Genomic DNA, 19,005 nt, shown 5'->3' with positions numbered 1-19,005 from the left:
CGCGTGTTCAGTGCAGCCCTCGCCAAGGTGAGTAGAGAGTAAAAGGGAGCAGAGTTACTAATGGAGGCAAGTCTCATCTTTTTGTGTAGCGGAAAAATGAAGTATCCTTTAAATGTGCTTCTCCAGGAGTCCATTGTCTGCCCCTGGGGGATAGGCGGACAGAGCGAAAGGGTGGTGCTTTCAATCTCATCGCATTACATGAGCATTTACATGACGGACAGGAAGGCCGTTTACGAAAAGTGAGCCCTCTCGTCATCAGGAGCTAACCCTTTTAGCTGAGAGAAGCCATGCCCTTCTGGAGCCGTTCACAAGTGCGTTAGCAGCACACCCATAATGGCTGGGATTGGGTTACCCCTTTACTTTAGGGCAAACAAGACTAGCCTTAATTGCCTTACCAATATTTGCATGTCCCTCTTCATGTTATCGAACACCCCGCTAAGTAACTGAGCACCTCCGCCCCTGCTCTATTTTAAGTTGTTTGCAGATGCCACGGAAAGGCCGTTGAAACAGTACAATTACTAACCAGATTTCACACGTCCTGCAGATGTCTCGGTTTCACACGCAGGTCCCGCATGTCTACCTGATACAATATTTCACAAGGTGGCATCCTTGATTAGTGTTGACCTTTTGACAGGCCGGACATCGATACCTTGCGGAGGGTTACGTGTTTAAACACGGTCGAAAGAGAAGACAATGTTCACGCGTGTTTAATTATTGAACCTACGGGTTAATTATTCATGTCCATAATATAAGTATGTGGCTGGAGTGGAAGAGATAATATTTTCCAGAGAATGTCTTTAAAAGGACATAGCGGAGTATTGCAGCCAGCTGGCTGGAGCTGTATTAATGACTGAGAGAGCTCGGTTGTATGAGGATGGGCATAATGGTAAATGCATGTACGATTCACAAAGAGCTCCGGCCCAGAGAGTGACTGGGGGAAAAAAAAAGAGAGGCCTTTTAGAGCAATATGGGCTGTTTTAACACAGCTCCACTCAAGTACCATGATGCTCTTCTACGCCTAATGAGAAACTTGGATCCCAGCCGTCTGAACTATTGCATACTTTAGCTATTTGAGGACTTTTTTTTTTTTTTTTTCGCTGGCTCTCTTATTACTGGAAAGTTTTCAATTATTGTGTTACCATTTTAGATTGGTTTTGCTCTTATGTGTATTTTGTCAAACCGAGGAGGCGCAGTCTTGTCAGTTCAAGACACCGCAGGAAAAGACCCTCTGCGTGATCGTAAAGACGTTGAGTGCATCATTGAAATGGGCTAGAAATGTGCCACATTCCTTCCTGATGAGTGCACTGATAGCGCTGAAATGTTGACTTACATAATGACAGAGCTAAGTGCACATAGTTTACACCCATCCTGACACATTTACACATCAGCCTCGGCACCTGACCAAACATCCCATATGGCAAAAGGCTGTATTTTTTTCCACTTTGGTAATCTTTACAAGTGTCTTTAATTACCAACTATTATACAAATCAATCCTTTCTGTATAGACGCTCATGTTGTGAGTCTCTTTTTTTATTTATATATATATATATATATATATATATATATATATATATATATATATATATATATATATATATATATATATATATATATATATATATACAGTACATACATACATACATACATACATACATACACACACACACACACACACACACACACACACACACACACACACACATATATATATATATATATAATTTTAAAGGGTATTTGCATGATCGGTGAAATAAAATATGTGTATAGGTGTAAACGCTCTGTCTGCTGTTTATGTAAACTGTAAGCTTACTGATTAAAAAATATTTTCTGAACAGTTTTCTATAAAAGTCTTTTATATGACCATGCAGCGGGTACAAAAAGGACGCACAACACAGACGTTCCGTTTCCAAACCACTACACACCTCTATTCACAGAACAATATATCACACTCCCAGCACCTATCAGAGGAAAGGCCTGCTGTGATTTTTTTTAACTTCCTGCACTTAATCCTTTCTCTTTTATTCTGTATGCACCCTGTCTTCAGCTAGCAAGCTGTGACCTGTTCAAATATCACAGCATTACAGGCCCAAACATGCCAAAGCCTATTCATTCGCTGCTAAGAGATTCTCTTCCTATCACTTTCTCTCATTCATACATCTTTTCAACAAGAAAATAATGTATTTTATTGTCTCCAACTATACCGTTCTTCAAACATCTACATATATGAAACAATCTTTTCCTGTCCAAAAACGTGACTTTATATGCTTATTAAGTTCTTTAGCTCTTTACTAACCTTCAGTTTTTTCAGAACACACATTTTGAATCAAAGAGAAGCTTTCAATGACCTGTTTCTCCCTGAGCAGCATGCCATTTGTGTGGCTCCATTGTGGTGGCTTAGCTCCATTAACTCGCCGCCTTCTGCCCCACATCAAAGCCACTTCTGACATATGGATTATGAGTGTAAAAATGACATTTTTGAAATATGTCACTCACTATCTATCATTCACTGAGTTTTGCTCTGGGAGTGGACAATGTCAATGTTTCATGTTAACATTCTACATTCATACCACATTGTAAGTATAGCAATTGATGCAGAGCTAAAAATCTAATAAACCATACTGCATAAAACAAAAAAGCCCTTTTATATGAGAATATTTTTATTAGAAAAACATGAATGCTGAAGAAATCTTGAATTCATTTCCGTTTATTAGGATCAATTTACTCCGGTAATTGCTTTAACATTAGCAGATAATTGTCACATACATGGCCCTGGTGTTTGCAGTTAAAACCCTAAATTGCTTCAACAGATGTGAGCCTGACCTTTGTTCCACTGAAACAAGCTAGCTGCTTTTAAGTATCTAAGCAATGTAATGCACACTGCACTGACATGTCTAAATTTAACTTAAAAATAATGGCAAAATGTTATAATCATTATAACTGTTCCTATAACTGCTGATATTGGGAGAGCTGTTGTCCAACACCAGCTGTTGTTGGACTACAATCACCTGTTGCTCATAAAAGTATTTTGGAGATCCTGTATCCGTTACACATTATACCGGCAGCACGTGGTAAAAATAACTAAGAGGACACTTTTAAGCTTTGTACCGATCAGCAACTGTTACTCTTTCACAACAGGACCGCATGGCTTTTAACTCGCACAGAAAAAGACCATTGGAGCTCTATGATATTTCTCTGGAATCACTTTGTTGAGAGTTATTTAAATGTACTTTAGCTCAATTCTCTCTACAAAAGAGACCAAAAGACATTCCTTGAGTTTTACAACTGAGGCAAACTCTGCTAAAGCACTTAGGAGATGGCTGTGTATTTAGACTGGCTAATTTGAATTCCTGATGCACTGAGGGAAAAAAAAGCAAACCCTTGCACCTGTTATGACTACACTTTCCATGTTGCTTTAATAAAGGCATTCAAAGTGTATTTCCAGATAAAAACTGTACATGATGCATTGGGATGTGCTCTCACACTGTAGCTCTGGTGTTCTTAAACATCTCCCTCAACATGTTCTGAGCAACAGATGGCAGAAAATTGGCAGAAATATATATAAAAGTGCCTCTCAGCATGAACATACTATATATGAACACCCAGCTGAATATTTAACCTAAATATGCAAAAAATATATATATAAAAAAAAAAAATCTCTCTCTCTCTCTCTCTCTCTCTCTATATATATATATATATAGGTCAGTAAGTAAAAAAAAAAAAAAGTGCATTGTTAACATATTATCTGTTTATTAGTACTTAATCTGCATGACCATATTCATAATCCTACCCAATACCTCAACTTAACAACTACCTTGCTATTAATAAGCAGCAAAATAATGAGTTTATTGAGGCAAAAGTAATACTTAATGAGAATTGGACCTTAAAATAAAGTGTAAGTGAATTTTTCTTTTGCATGAATGGCTATTTAGATTATAGAATAATCTCCACATTGCCAATAAATAAAAAAGTATTTATTAAGGCTGAAGTGGTAGAGCATTGGGTTAGCAGCACAAGGTTGTGGGTTCGATTCCCTGTTAAATGCATAAATGTTAAATGCATAAATTTATATATATATATATATATATATATATATATATATATATATATATATATACATATATATATATATGAGAATAGCGCTTATAGCGTATAGCGCTATAGTAGCGTATATCGCTTTTTACAATACAAATTTCTAGTTTCTACAATATTTAGTAGTAGCTTCTAAGTGGTGACTGTCAGTTTGTGCGCGTATGACAGGATTTTTCAGAAAAAAATTAATACAAGACGTAGTCAGCTAGACGATGAACACTATTAACAGCAATTATTATATGATGCAATCACACTTGTACACAATATATATGTATATATATATATATATATATATATATATATATATATATATACAAAAATGGCATTACTACCAAATATATATATATATATATATATATATATATATATATATATATATATATATATATATATATATATATATATATATATATATATATATATTAGGAGTGTGTGAGCTAAATACAATTGAACAGAGATGTAGTTTAGAGCTTACCACAGGCTTTAATAAAATGCTATAAAAAATGATGGATATGATGAAAGATTGTCTCCATGCTCCCTGTCCACCTGTCTGACATCTGAGTGAGGATTATAGCAGAGCATTCTGGGAATGCAAATCAGGCCCACTTCATACCCATTAAGTCGAGCAACAGCTTCAAACGCCGATTTGTTCTGCAAATAGCCCATTCAGTGCGGGCCCAAAAAGCTGCAACACCTTTCTCTCCCCCTGCGGTAATTGAATCTTCAAAGGGGCATTTCCACCCCATCTTTGTCCGCTACAAGGACCCTGGAATGAATAGCACGTTCATATGAAAAGAGAAGAAAGTATACATGTTTATCCATGTTCAATTAGCCACCATCCGCATTCATAATTACGGCATAAGACAGAGATGGCATCGCATTTAGGAAGGTTCATAAAAAAAAAGCTGAGTTTTGCTAATGAGCTCCGTTCTCAAGAGAAACTCAACGAGATGAATTACTGAGATCATACAAATCCTTTGGTCTCCTGATGGAAAATCAGTTCTTTCAGATACTGTACATAATTCATATTGAGTGATTTCAGAGGAGAACACCTGCGAGAGATTTAGGACTAACCCAAGGTAAATTCATGGCGCTTGAAACACAGTCCACATACTTCATTGAGCATAAAAACATACTTTCAATTCAGCTGCCAGCCAAATTTCATATTGACACAAAAATGCATTGAAAGACTTCGGTTGGATTAAAAAAAGGGATGTTTTTAATCTCATTTTTTATTAATTAAATACACCATATTGGAGCAAACGTCTCTGAAAATATCACAAATAGAATTCTCTCTCATTCTGCATTTATAGGTCGACAGCTATGAGCTTCATTTTTTGTTTGTTGCGTGATTTCAGGTTGGAGGGAAAAGGGAACAGGGTTAGCTGCGGTGTGTAGTATGTACGGTAGCCACAATGGGACAAAAACATTTACATGCATACATACTGTACATGGTAGTTTTACAAATACACCAAGAGTGTTCATGATTCGATTTCCACAAAAAAGCCACGGATACTTCTTTGAACCCAGTCTTGGGGATCTTTATATCATCCGAAATGAAACACATTCCCTTTACAACATCTAAAATATAGAAAGAGAAGATACCATGTTGTGAAGAAAAGGAGAATAGACAAGGTAGGACAAAAATATAAAGGAAAAAAGAAAGTCAGTATTCCCCCACTACATTTTCAAACAAGTGTTATGAAAAGCAGATTCAAAAATCGCTGCAGTTGATCAGCTTCATTTGTCATTTTAATTTCACCCTTTCTGTCTGTTTTGTTGTTTTTCTACCGCAAAACAACGTCCTCCAGCTGGTCTCTCTCTGTGTCAGTCTTTGAGTCCCTCTGGATCAGAGGTCTCACCTGGGTCAGACCATAGAGTCCTCAGTATTCCCCCTCCAGGGCCTCATGGGTATTTTCCATCCATGATTCAGGAGTTTGGAGTGAAGGGCGGGAAAGGGGGGGCTCTGGCTATTGCAGGTCAAGGTGGAGCTCAAGCCTGAGATTGGCGCTCTGGTTCGGGGAGAGTGGAACTTCGAGAAAAGGAGTGGGATGGGGTCCGATCTGAAAAGGTTTTCGGTGACAATGAGCGAGGGGCTGAAATGAAGGCACACATCCTGTTTTGAGCAACACCGGCATCCTAACACACCTGGAGGGCAAAGAGAGAAAACCGGTTAGACACACTTAAACAGAAAAAGAGAAATACATCCAAAATTGACAAAGCTGGAAATTTTTAAAATATTTTACAAATATACTTTAAAACATAAAAAAGTTGATTATATTATATAGGAGTATGAAATGGCTTTTAAAACATTGATACACTATTTAAAGAAAAAACATTTATTGACTACAATTATTGAAAAAGTCATCTGGTATAACTATCAAACCTAAACTAAAAAAAATATTTACGAATATAAATATAATACAATGTATATTCTTACTTGCCCTGTCTTGAAAATGTCTAATTATCTGATATTTTCAGAGACGTATTGACCTTTTTGGTTCCGTCTATGGTTTCATATCAGTTTTTTTTTTTTTTTTTTTTTGTACAAATATAAATATAATTCAATATATATTCTCACTTGCCCTGTCTTGAAAAGGTCTAATTATCTGATATTCTAAGAGACTTATTGACCTTTTTTGTTCCGTCTATGGTTTCATATCCAATTTTTTTTCATTGGGATTTAGTTTTTTTGCACTCTGGTCACACGACGAGTATTAATACATAGATAAATGAATCTAATTAGACCTTAATCATGTTCAGCTTCTACAGAGGTGTGTTCAAATAACTGGAAGTATGAATGTCATTGACCCAAATTAACTAAATGTCCATTTTGCTATAAACTACAGTCGGCTAGTTTTGAAAATGTAATTTTTAAAAATAAAAGCGATTAAAATAAACTGTAGTAGTAGTAACTCTAACAACTTGTCATTTAATATAGTAACGTCTTCCAATGGGAGTCATAAAAATTGCATGTTCTCTTAAATAAAATACTCTGTTTCTATTGTCAAATGAAGACCGCCAGCTCTGCTAAAGCCCCCTGCTTAACTTATTGATCAGTAAAGCTTTCGAATCCATCTGCCGCCCTATTTCCTCTGCATTTTAAGTGCATGTTGTAAAGTTAGTCTCTTTTTGTCTCATTTTTAACAATGATGTGCCACAGTCCCCAGGGAGCTAAGTTCTTGCGCAGCCGAGACAATTATCCCAATATCCAAGCGCGGCATTCCGCTTTCACAGACAGTCACGGCAAACTTTTTACCCCCTAACATTCTCCTTCCTTTTGTTTTTTAAACATTCTAGGGGGCAATTTGCTTTTCCCGTCTTAGCACAAGTTACTAAGGGGTTTCAGGCTACTGTAATAGTAATTGCGAGCCCCCCACGCCACCCCACATTGGAGGGCTAATTAAAGAGATGGAGGCTGTGAAGGTTTGGATCCCCTGGGTTCAGGCTCAGCATGAGAAAGGTAATTTGTCTGTCCTGAACAAAGAGATTAGGGAGAAGCCGGGGAGCTACTTAATAAATGAGCATCAAATGTCCTCAGCCGTGGACACGGACAGCACCAATTATGTCACCATGAAATTGCACATAATAAAAACAATGGCTGCTGGACGAGGCCTCCTATCTGTCTAGGGAAGCGCTCAGTCTGTTCTCTCTCTCTCTAGCTCATTTCTCCTTTCTGTACTAGCTTGTTTCAGCTCCCAGCTTGTTTCTAACGGTTCAGAATAACAGCAAACTTCCAAATTTGAGCGAAGAAAATGCACCGCAATCTCGTAAATTACGGAGTTTCTTTAATAATCTGATTTGATCTGAATCTCTCTGTACCAAGCGAAAACATGACTGTTTAAGTATCTCCTGAGGGCACGTGGACCTTCTCTGTTCCTGCTGGTGGAGAGGGGTCTCTGGGTGTATTTAAGAACTCTCTCCGCTATAATTAAAGCAGCGAGGCCAATATTCAGATTGCATTTTAGCATTAATAATTCAGCTGTTTTCACTACAATTGATGTCGGCATATAAATAAACAATGAGGCCTCATATTTACACAGCGGCAGCCGCCGAGCGAGAGCAGGGGAGAGGAAGGAGGAGGAATGGAAGGACGGGGGCTTAAACAGACATTTAAAATTAAGCTTGATAATGCAAAGGCTTTCAATTTGAAACGCAACATGCTCTTGGAGCTAATTTGTAAAAGTGACGATGCCTTAAAAGGCCTCTAACGGAGCACCGAGCTTAATGGAGCTGTTTCCCCGCTCACTACGTCTCTCCTCCAACTATTTTTTCCCATTGAAGGCGAAATAAATGTTCAACTAGGAAACTCAACAACTGTCCGATCTCTCTCGTATACGCTCTCACGTCCCCCTTGTCTCCATATCAATACTGATTATGTGTCACTGAGCTGTTATTTCCAGTGCTGCCGAGTGATACAATCGGCTGGAGGCTGACTACACAATGAAGTCTTATTGCAGACGGTCCCAAAGGCGAGAAGGGGAATTAGGTAAATAATTTGCCTGCTTGGCGTCTGGTTTTGTTTATTTAAAGCTCGCTGCGCAGCGTCGGAGGAGCAAACAGTCAGACAGAACTGTGGCAGTGAAAACAGAGATGAAAATGGGACAGAATGCTTGACGCATTTTATAAAAAACTAAAAATAAAACATTAAACCAAACCAGACTAAGAAATGAAAACATGCCGTTTGTTGTTGAGCAAAGTGGGTGCCAGGGTTTCCTGTTTTGTAATCTTATGGATGGCGAATGAACTATACATAATCAGTATTGAATGTGAATGTGTCAGGGTTTGGAAGAAGGAAATCATTTTCACGTTCCTTACCCATCCTGTAACTTAAAAAGCTTGCGATAGTTGTGATCTCATTTCAGCAAGTTAAGATTAATTCTGATATATTAGCTTCCAGCCAGGAAGAATTACACTTGTCCTCTACACCATGTTATGGGTTAGGAACAATGAATGGTGTTTTTTGCTTAAATAAATAATTAAGTTGGAAATAAGAAGATACATAAGTGATCCTGAACCTATAGTAGAGTATTTTAAGTGTGATGTTTTGATAGCAGACAGACAGCGGCTCTCACTTTCTGGTCAGGCAGTAGAGGGTTGGTCTGCAGTGAACTCAAATGGCCGTTGATGAGTGCTGTGGGTCTGTCGTGTTCGCAGAACAAGCTGCCGTTGATGTAGTGAAACCTGTCACCAGGGACCAGCCGGTTCCGGCAGGTAGAACATGTGAAACACTGCAGGAGACAATGAAAAGGACTCAATTACCCACAGTTCTCAGCACATTACATCTCATGTCGGATCAATCTCTGGACAAGTTCAATCATTAATATCTTTATTTCCTACAGAGAATCTACATGGGCATTTAACACAGATGAAAAGACTAAATGAAATAGAAATGAAACGCAATATTTCTGGTACTGAATTTGGTATCAATAATAGACTATTTTTATAGAGAACCCCATCAAACAATCATTGAAAAGCAGACTCTTTGGAGTGTGAAAGGATTCTGTAGTGCAACGAAGCATTTAATTCTAGAGCAGCCGTGGTCACTTAAAGATTAAAGGTTACCTTGAGATGGTACACGTTTCCCTGTGCCCTCATAACCAGTTCACTGGCTGGGATGGACTGACCACATGCGCTGCACGCCCCACTGTTCCCAAATAACCTGTGGAAAGAAACAGAGGCATGTTAGGATTGTCAAAATAAGAGATAAAATGTGAGAGCTGAATCTAAGACAGAGCCTAAATCAAAACTTTGTGAATGCCACAGCATGACAGAAATTACCAGCAGTGAAAAGCGGCCGAAAATATCATGAACATTTTTTTTTACTTTTTAGCACTTTCTGGAGCTTGACAGTCATGGTCACCATCCATCCACTCTCATTGTATGAAAGAGAGCAGCCTTAACATTTTTTTTTTAAACTTCTAACTCAATTTGTGTTTCAAGTTTGAAAGTAAAGGTTTAGAACTAGGGGCGAGTAAATGCCAGTAAATGAGTTTGAGACATTTATAACACCAGGTCCGTATTAACACTGACACTAACGAATACTTCTGTGTGCATTAAAAAGGTTTGTTAACCTGTTTGGCCTTGTTTTACTGTAACAATGAAATCCTTGCAAGGACAGGTTAAATCATTTCAATCCCATGCCCGGGACTCCTTTTCTCCCTCTCGCAGTCTCTCTCTCTCTCTCTCTCTCTCTCTCTCTCTCTCTCTCTTTCTCTCAAGTGCACACATGCAGAACAAATTACATCTTCAATATTCTGATGTAGGAAAAATAAATCACAGTAATATCGGCAAACCAAAATGAAAAAATCCCGCATCCTGTCCTCCAAAAGCCTCTACCACTGGGACTAAGTATTACCTTTGGTGTTCATTTTTTGCAACCTAATAATAACCTAGAACATAAGCAATCAGAGCCTAAGAATATTTGATTGTACATCTAGGCGGAGACACAGCGCTTTTGCCATTAGGACTCAAGCGAGTGCTCAGTCACTGCCGCCTTTCCATTAGAAACCCCTGGCTACCCGGGTTGATATATAATGTGCATGGGTTAACCTTTTCAATCATGGTGTCAACATTTTAGATTTGCTTCTGCTCATCTCTTTCGTCTCTAACCTTCCCTCTCTCTCCCTCGCTCTCTCAGTCTCTTGATAATGAAATGCTTGCTCCTGCTTCCTTTCTATCTGCCTTCTGAGTCCACAATTTAGATTACTTCATCTTGCCGAGCAACAAACTGAATGAAATTTCGATTTGAGCAGAAAGTAATTTACTGGGATCTGGACCCATTTGTCATCATATCTCACTGGCTGTTTGCTCTATCACTGCACTTTTCCTATGCAATCAAATAAGACCACAGCATCTGACAAGCTCCAGAGAGAGAGAGGGAAGGAGAGAGAGAGGGAAGGAGAGAGAGAGAGAGAGAAATATTAGAAAGGGAGCAAGAAAGAAAGAGACCGTCAGAAGGATAGAGGGAGGGAAATGGGGAATGACCACAAAAGGATATAGAGGAAAGTGATGAAGGAAGCGTTGGGTGTTCCTCGTGTACACAGTAACGGATTAACTCCAGAGTTCACGGATGATTTCGTCCACCAAGATACTTCCAACTCGTAAAACGCTAAACGCGCATTGTGCGGATTCTGGGATAACATCATGGGATGCATGTGAAGGTGTGCGTTCTGACATCGAAACAGCTGTCACCTGCGACATTTTGCATACACGTGGGGTGTTTATAGAGGGAGCTACACGACGAGCGAGCGAAGCTTTAGAGTTTCTCTTCAGCGGCGGCTGCAGGGGGAGGTGGGGGGAGGAGGGGAAAACAAATTTGGCTGTGGCATCGATTGGAGCAGCTCAATCAAAACTCAATTTCAAACGTAATTAGCTGTAGGCTTGTGACAACAGTGCAGCTTCAATGGCGTCGATGGGCCAGTCATGCTAGGCAAATGTCAGGGGGGAAGGTCTTTAAACGCTGCGGTTTGATTCACCTGTAAAATGACATCTTGCCCCGGCCTTGAGAAAGCAATCTGCCTCGCCACGACATGCGCTTGATTCGACAATCCCTGAGCACTCACACCTAAATTCGCTTACAAATGCACATTATTTTGGATCCGGGCTCAGAGTGCGCTCCCCTTTTAATTGTCCCGTTGTCTTTCAGAGGAAAAGCGTGAAGAATCTCCAGGCAAAATCTTTTTATTTTCTTGCCTCTCTATACGAAGCATAGCAGGTTAATTATTTGAGCAGGGCATGGCTGCTGATAGAATTTGATTTAAAGGCCTGAAGACTTTAGGTGCTCAATTAAGTTGCTATCAGTCTTCTCCCTTACCTTTAATGGTCTCTCTCGCCATTGAACTTCTGTTCTGACGAGGGGAGCGTAGAGGAGCGATATCACGGGTCACCATAATTAAGGCCAAGGGACTCTTAAATTGAAATGACACCACCAGTTTTGGCTTCCTTCTGCTCAAATCAGCCCTCTCTATTGTTGTTTTCTCACTTTCTAGGTATTCAGCCCTTTGATCAATCAGAGGAGGAGGATTTTGTCAGCGGAAACTTCGCGGAATGCTGATTTATTGACTTGCTCCATTTTGGAATGGGCGGAATAAAGAGGGGCTACAATCTACGGCTGTCTTTCATTACGAAAGTAAGACAAGAAATCTGTCTGCACTCCATAGGCGATGTCTAGAGGATTTAATTTGGATACCGGCTGTGAGGTAAAATACAACCTAGCAGGGCTGTTTTAGGCCATCTGGCAGAAGCTCGGCCTCTTAAGCGGAACCTTTTGAGTGGAGTGATGTAAGTTGGTACAACAATGAATTCTGCAACACAGTCCATTATAAAAATGCCTCTCAACATTAGCAGCCAAAGCACCTTAAAAGCACCGAGCCATATTGATACTTAAGCAGGGCTTTGCATAATGGCAATGTTACATTAGGGAGAGAGAGAGAGGGAGAGAGAGAAGGTGGGTGGGGTGGGGTGGAAGGCAAGAGTAGGGGGAGATTTCACGGGAAAGAGAGCGGCGGGAGAGCGGGCGGAGGGGGCTGAGAGCAGCCAAATGACACTCGGTTAATTCAGAGTAACAGATCTAGTCCCAAGTGGATTGAAGGCCTTGAATTAATTCTGTTATGACAAATCAAGATAAACGTTTCCCCTAAATTGCATGCGATTTAATTAATTTCTGAGATCTAAGTATTTCCTGGCTTAATAGTTCACATGCTCCCGCGCTGTCATAGTGCTTGAGTGGGCAGACTTCAAAGTGATATTAAATAACCAACTATTAGATTTACCTAGCACATTCTATTGGAAAAGTGCCATTTAATTACCTGGCTCTATTCAATTAAAATGACAGTGTTTTTTCCCCCGACCTAATGGTCACATGATTGCTCTCTCCCCAAATTAATTCCCCGTCTCTCTCTCTCGGTCTCGGTTCTCTCCGGCTCACACAAATATCAGCAATTGCTTAGGGACACCATTATTTCCAATGAGTCCCTCCATCTACAACTCGGGGCGGTCGCCCTCGGCGCTGGTGGCCTCGAGCAGAGTGGTATCAGAAGCCTATCATCCCATGTCATTTCCCCCATCTGCCATTAGGGAAAATGGGATGCGTTTTCGCTCGCGCCATCCCAATCAATCGCTAAGCCTTTTTGCATCAGTGGTATTAATATAATTCTGGATATGTAACTTCATTATTTACACAGCAAGGGCAATTTAATAATCCATTACAAAAATAAGGGAGGCCCCTTTAAAATCCCCTAAGGGGACTGGCCTTCGCAATAATCCCCTCTTCTCTCTCTCTCTCTCTCCCTTGCTCTCCCGCTCTCTCAAAAGCCAATTTGGTTAATTAAATGTTTTGTTTGCAATGTGGCTCTCATTCATTTCGGACACGTCATTGGAAGCGGATAGGAGCCAGCCACTAGATCTCATTAGATAAAACCCATCAGGACTAAAGGAAAATGGAGGGGGACTCTAATTAAAGCTTTTAATTGTGTGGACTCACTGTCAGATGTTATTTTTCCCCTCTCTCTTATCTCTCCTCAGATCACAGGCTCGCGCGAGCTGTGTTTTAGCTCCGTTCTCCAGCACGACGTGCTCTCATTACATGGAGAAAGGTGTAGCTACTTTTCCCTCCCCGCTCGTTTTAATTAGGCTTGCGGGCCCGATTCTAGAGGCCAGTCTTGTAGACTTGATCCCTTCAGATCAGGTGGAGTGGAAAGAGTGAAGGCACTCTTCACATTTGGACTGGTCGTCTCAGGTTTGCTCTGGTTGACACCTGTTGATCCAGCCTGCCAGCAGCAGTGTCAGTGCGAGGCTTTGCTGAATTATCCAGGGCGAAGCACATGCCAAGGTAAATGCTCACTAACGACTGCACTTCTGCCAAAAAAACATCGTCAGGAAGAGCTGAATATATCATGGATACTTCATTTTATGAATTAATATTTAAATTGCTCTGCCTGTTTTAATAAGACAAATACAGGTGTTCCGTTATCGATGGCACTCACACAGTGTTTTTCCATTCCTCGAAACCAAAGAAATAACGCAAGAAAACTGCAAACTTCTCAATGCAAGAAGTTCTGGAGGTCTTTCTGTTTGCCCTCGCAGAGGTCAAGGCATTGAAAGATCAGCCTGTCAAATCAGGCCATCCACATCAGCTGAGTGAGACTGCCGTGCCGTCACCCCGCCACCGCTTTGGGTGTCAGACTTACTTGCATAAATATTTAAAAAGGGTCTTTTTGCTAATTAAATGGTCTCTTTGTGATAAACAAAACATGTTGGAGAGGATGTGAAAACTCTTTTAAATTCCTGCCGAGTCGAAGGTCAGCTCTGCCTCACCAATCGAGTTTTCTAGCATCTCGTAAAGAAAACACACACACAGTCCTCGCAGCGCGGCTTCTTTTGCTTAAGGATGAAATATGGCGAGAGCCACAGACTTGCAGATGTTCTGAAGAAAGAATCTCCTTCCTCTTCTGCTCTGTCAACATGTCAGTGGCTTGACCTCTTTTTTAAGAGTGTCCCGTTGAGGGTTTAACCAGCGCGCTTTAACGAGGGCCCGCTGACGGTACAATCTGAGACACATGTTCTCAATGGAAAATACGCTCCGCTCCGTGAGAAGCTTGATGGCTTGTAACTTTTTCCTTAATATCTTTTTATTTTTTCTTGACAACCATCACTTCATCTAATCATTACATGCCTAATGTCATTTCATGTGGTCTTCGGACTGTCATAATATCCAGATGTATGAACCATCTGAAGTTTGGCTTCAAAGACCGTGAAAAAGGAGCTGAGCAAAACTTCACTGTCCTCAAAACACATTACTGAAGACCCCTTTTAAAATGAATTTAACAAGCGCAACAGAAATCAAACAGAAACGTCAAAGAATGTCTTTATAATCACAAAAAGACATCCCTTAAACATGTCAATGTGGTTCTGATTGTGACTTTCAAATTCATAAATGCAGCTAACCTGATGTAGTCGTTTCTACATAGGATCATGCCACTCTTGGTGTAGCAGGATGTGCCGATCTCTCCGAGCTGGGCCTGGCAGCAGGAACATTTCAGACAGCGGCTGTGCCAATAGCTGTCCATGGCATACAGGAGAAAACGGTCGGCGATCTTTCCCCCACATCCCGCGCAGCGCTTCCACGACAGAGATCCCGCTCCAACAGGTGGGGGCTGGGCACTTCCTCCAGGGTTCACCATTGTGTCTGCAGAAACATAAAGAGACAGCCAGGATACACGGTTAGAGCTGGTGGTCAATCGGGAGTTAAGGAGTTTTTTCTTTTTTTTTTTTTGCTTAACACATTCTTTGGAAAAACCTCTTCATAAATAAATGATATAACTATAAACTGCATATACAAAATGAAAACAAATAAGAACAGTGTTCCTAAAAGTATTCAGATACTATCAGCATTACATTACAATTTCTCTGACAGGAGTTTTGCCCTTGCAATATCTAAAACACCTGGAGCTTGCACAGTGACCCAAAACATTGAATGTTTTCAGAGGCACGCTTCCTAAAAGCTCTTTTGAAATAATTGAAATGCATATAATGCCTCCAAGCAAGTCTGAGAATTGTTTTAAGTGGCAGGCTGTCCTTGATCTTAATCTAAGTGCTGCAGTCAGCTCCTTTGGTCCATTTGTGATAAATGGCTGTTCGCTGATAACATTAGAGTCTCTGGAACAATTAAAGAGGTGCTGGCTTTTGTTAGGTTGTCTACATTGCTTTTAAACTATATTTACCTCAACCTTCATGATGGCTAACATGAGAAGCCCAAGCGCTACTGTGGCCAGAACTGGGGCAGTTAATTGGGGAACCTTGAAGTTGTGAGAACCATTCAAAGGTCGACATATTCCACTCGCTTTCACTAAGGTTATCAGATGACGGATTTCCAGCCAACATCATGGAGAACATTCAGCAGCGTTTTCTTTGGAGACTGGTCACTGCCGCGTGAAATTACCCCGGGTACGCTGGATCATTCAGCATATGCGAGAATCAGTTAATGCCGCCCAACAGAAATATCTGCTTCCGACAGAAATCACATTAACCACGAACCCTCATTTACGGCTGTAGTTCTGTACTTTGGTCTGTTGATCCATCAGTACCGCATGCGTGCACTTCTGCTCCATCCTTCTACTAATACATCTTAAATTGTAATCTTTCCCAGGTTTCATAAGGAGGATTGCTGGACCGAAGTGGGAAAGATTAAAATTTAAGATATATTCGTGGAAGGCTGTAAGCCAAATCTTTGTTGAAAGGTAATTAGAGGAGAAGATGGAGGCGGGGGGGGGGGGGGGGGGGGGGCAGAAAACATTGCATTGAGAGAGAGAGAGAGGCATTCAGTAACCCCATTAGTGGAGGCTCTTAGGGACAAGCAATACCTTAGTGCTGATTAAATCTAAAGGGAGATGAATCAGAGACTGAAAGTGACTCCCCCAGATAAATAAGATCGGACCATCGTCAAGTTTCATTCCCAGTAAGAGGGAAGAGGGGAGATTTGAAGAGAGGGAGGGGGTGGCTTTTAAGTCAAATGGGCAAAGTCAAGTAATTACACGGACAAGCAATTTAAGCGAGGGGATGTGCAGAAATATAAAACAGATCAGCAGCCCATGGCCAGTAATACAGTTTGCAGTCCTGGAGCCTAAATACAGCTGCTCCCACTACAATAAACAAGGCACAGAAAAAAGATACAGAATAGCACTTATATTATGGTGTGTTGATCATCTGTACAGCACGCGAGCACTTCTGCTACACGATTTTGATACTATAAACTCAAAACGCCTGCTATTTCAATCGAGCCTCTATTTTTTTGGTCTTGATGCGAGTAAACACACAAGCAAATACACGACATTACGATCTCTGGTTATTATGTTATTTATTACGCTCGTGACATGCAACACAAATCACATTTAGAATAAAAACTTCTGCAAAATAATAACTGACATATTTATGCATGCATCTCACTAATCTGGAACATAGTGTCGATCCGTCACAAATGCGTCTCCTTCTCGCGACATGAAACTACTATTACTCATAAAGTAAAAAGTGTTGTTGAGAAATGTACTCACCTATTTGAAATGCAATGGTTGAAAGGTTAATGAAAAATTTATAGCAGTCTGTTTTGTCAGTAGACAATAAAAAAAAATCGCGCACAGTCCAACAAACTCACAGACGGAGCGCGTGCGTTACTTCTCACTGCTGCGAAAGAGTGGAGCAAATGGAGTTTTCAGATTGTATTTCCACGTTTGCCGTCACCTTTTCAGATGCTCTGGTTTTCACTGGAAAGATGGGCAGCGGTTTTGTTACACGAGCGTTCGGGAATGTCTTCCGTAATTTCCATAGATGAAGAGAGCGCCTCTGTTCGTAACCGTCCTCCGCGCTGATGTCTCGCCGTCGCTCGTCGCTTGTGCTCTACATGTGTCGGTGACAGAAAAAGCCCAGAGTAAACCTCCTCTCACAGGATGACGTCAATCAGGCTGCGGCCAATCACGAAGCAGCCCATTCAAGCGGAATGACAACTCCAGCCAATCAGAAAAAGGTGAGATTGACTTAGACACACACTGTTCAAAGGAAGAAAGATTGAGGTTGAGTGGGCTTTTTTTTTTTTTTTTTTTTTTTTTTTGGTTAGACAGGACCGTGGTTCTCAACCCGGAGGGTCGGGACCAACTAGGGGGCCTCAGTAAACTTTCAAAAGATCACTATATGCCTTTATTACTACAAAGAAAAATAACGCAATTAAACACAAAATCTGCTAGAAATATATGTTCGTCATATTTCTCACTTTGGATACAAAGCAACTTTAAACTGTAAGCTATTTGAGCAGATAATGAAGAATTTCTGCAGAAACTAATTCTGCATCTGGAGATTTTCTGTAGTATCTAAAAAACAGATTTGTTACTTACATTGTTGTCTCATATTACAGGGAAATCTTGAGAGTAAATACGATTTGTATGTCCCACTTTATATTGTCCCTAGTACCTGTGTACTTACATATTAACTTGATGTGTACATAGTATGCAACCACAGTGTAAGTACACATTGTTACATAGTATCAACAGCATTATAATGTCTGTGTAACTACACATATGTTACAACCCACTGAATGGTATGTGTAAGTACAAATGTGTAACAGGACATTGGTGACAACACTTTTTGGTTATGAAATACAAATGTGTAACAGGACTAACACTTTTTTTGGTATAGAAAGTGTTACACTTTATATTAGATTTATCATGTAATTACTCTGATGTTATACAGCAGCGGCCAGTAAGTTAGGCTTTACATATAAATTGTGGTTGGTGTCCAGAATAACACTTTATATTAAGTGGACAGGTCCCGAGGGGTTATCTTTTTGTTTTATTTATTTATTTATTTTTATGTACTGATAGTCCTTGGCTCTGTTAATACAAGTATGAAAACAAGCTTTTGGTTTTTATTATCATAACAGCAGATGTACAGGAGGGAAAAAAACAACACTGTGTATGTGTAAAGGTCGGGGGCCACAGAATTATTGAAATATGGAAATGGCACAAACTGTTTACGTATTACAAGTAAGCAGCATTCTGTAAATTTGTCTGAAAATGGCAAATATTTTCTATATGAAAATACTACTAATAATAATAATAATAATAATTATAACCCTCTATATTTACTATGGTGCAAAAACTATACTACTGACTACAGTGCACTAACTGTACTGGTTTCATAGACAAGGTAACATTTCCGTATACCAAGTCAAGCTTATGTTCCTTATTACAGTGGCGCCATCCACTGGTAGAAAGATGAATTACAATAGTAGATTTTGTTGGTACAACTAATAGATTTTTCTCCTGCACTGAGATTTGATGCACATAACCGGAATAAATTCTGAAAATAATCTACAAGAATGTCATTAATTTAACTGATTGCTAAGACATCGCAATATGTCACAATATT

General features: G+C 40.0%; 1 protein-coding gene across 2 annotated transcripts; it reads right to left on the bottom strand.

Moving 5' to 3' along the window:
* Nucleotides 1-5,285: 5,285 nt before the first annotated feature.
* On the bottom strand, nt 5,286-17,494 carry lmo4b (LIM domain only 4b). Of its 2 annotated transcripts, none has more exons than XM_052557978.1 (5): nt 17,326-17,494; nt 15,037-15,277; nt 9,655-9,751; nt 9,165-9,320; nt 5,286-6,237 (listed from the first exon to the last, which is right to left on the bottom strand). In XM_052557978.1, exons 2-5 carry the CDS (start codon nt 15,270-15,272, stop codon nt 6,229-6,231), a joined length of 498 nt encoding a protein of 165 aa, XP_052413938.1. In that variant the 5' UTR covers nt 15,273-15,277; nt 17,326-17,494; the 3' UTR covers nt 5,286-6,228. The 2 variants fall into 2 exon arrangements, with proteins under 2 accessions (XP_052413938.1, XP_052413937.1); XM_052557977.1 differs by having other exon boundaries at nt 17,139-17,493.
* Nucleotides 17,495-19,005: the final 1,511 nt, after the last annotated feature.

This window comes from Carassius gibelio, chromosome B6, assembly GCF_023724105.1.
Source record: "Carassius gibelio isolate Cgi1373 ecotype wild population from Czech Republic chromosome B6, carGib1.2-hapl.c, whole genome shotgun sequence".
NCBI lineage: Eukaryota > Metazoa > Chordata > Actinopteri > Cypriniformes > Cyprinidae > Carassius > Carassius gibelio.
The sequence above is the reverse complement of the archived record's forward strand: the minus strand, read 5'-3'. Positions and strand labels throughout refer to the sequence as shown.

Bases quoted from the DNA above. Each gene is read 5' to 3' on its own strand.
- lmo4b (XM_052557978.1), bottom strand. From the start codon at position 15,272: ATGGTGAACCCTGGAGGAAGTGCCCAGCCCCCACCTGTTGGAGCGGGA. The intron at 9,752-15,036 runs GTTAGCTGCATT...TTCTTTCCACAG, and splicing joins TGTAGAAACGACTACATCAG to GTTATTTGGGAACAGTGGGG. The intron at 9,321-9,654 runs GTAACCTTTAAT...TGTCTCCTGCAG, and splicing joins GAAACGTGTACCATCTCAAG to TGTTTCACATGTTCTACCTG.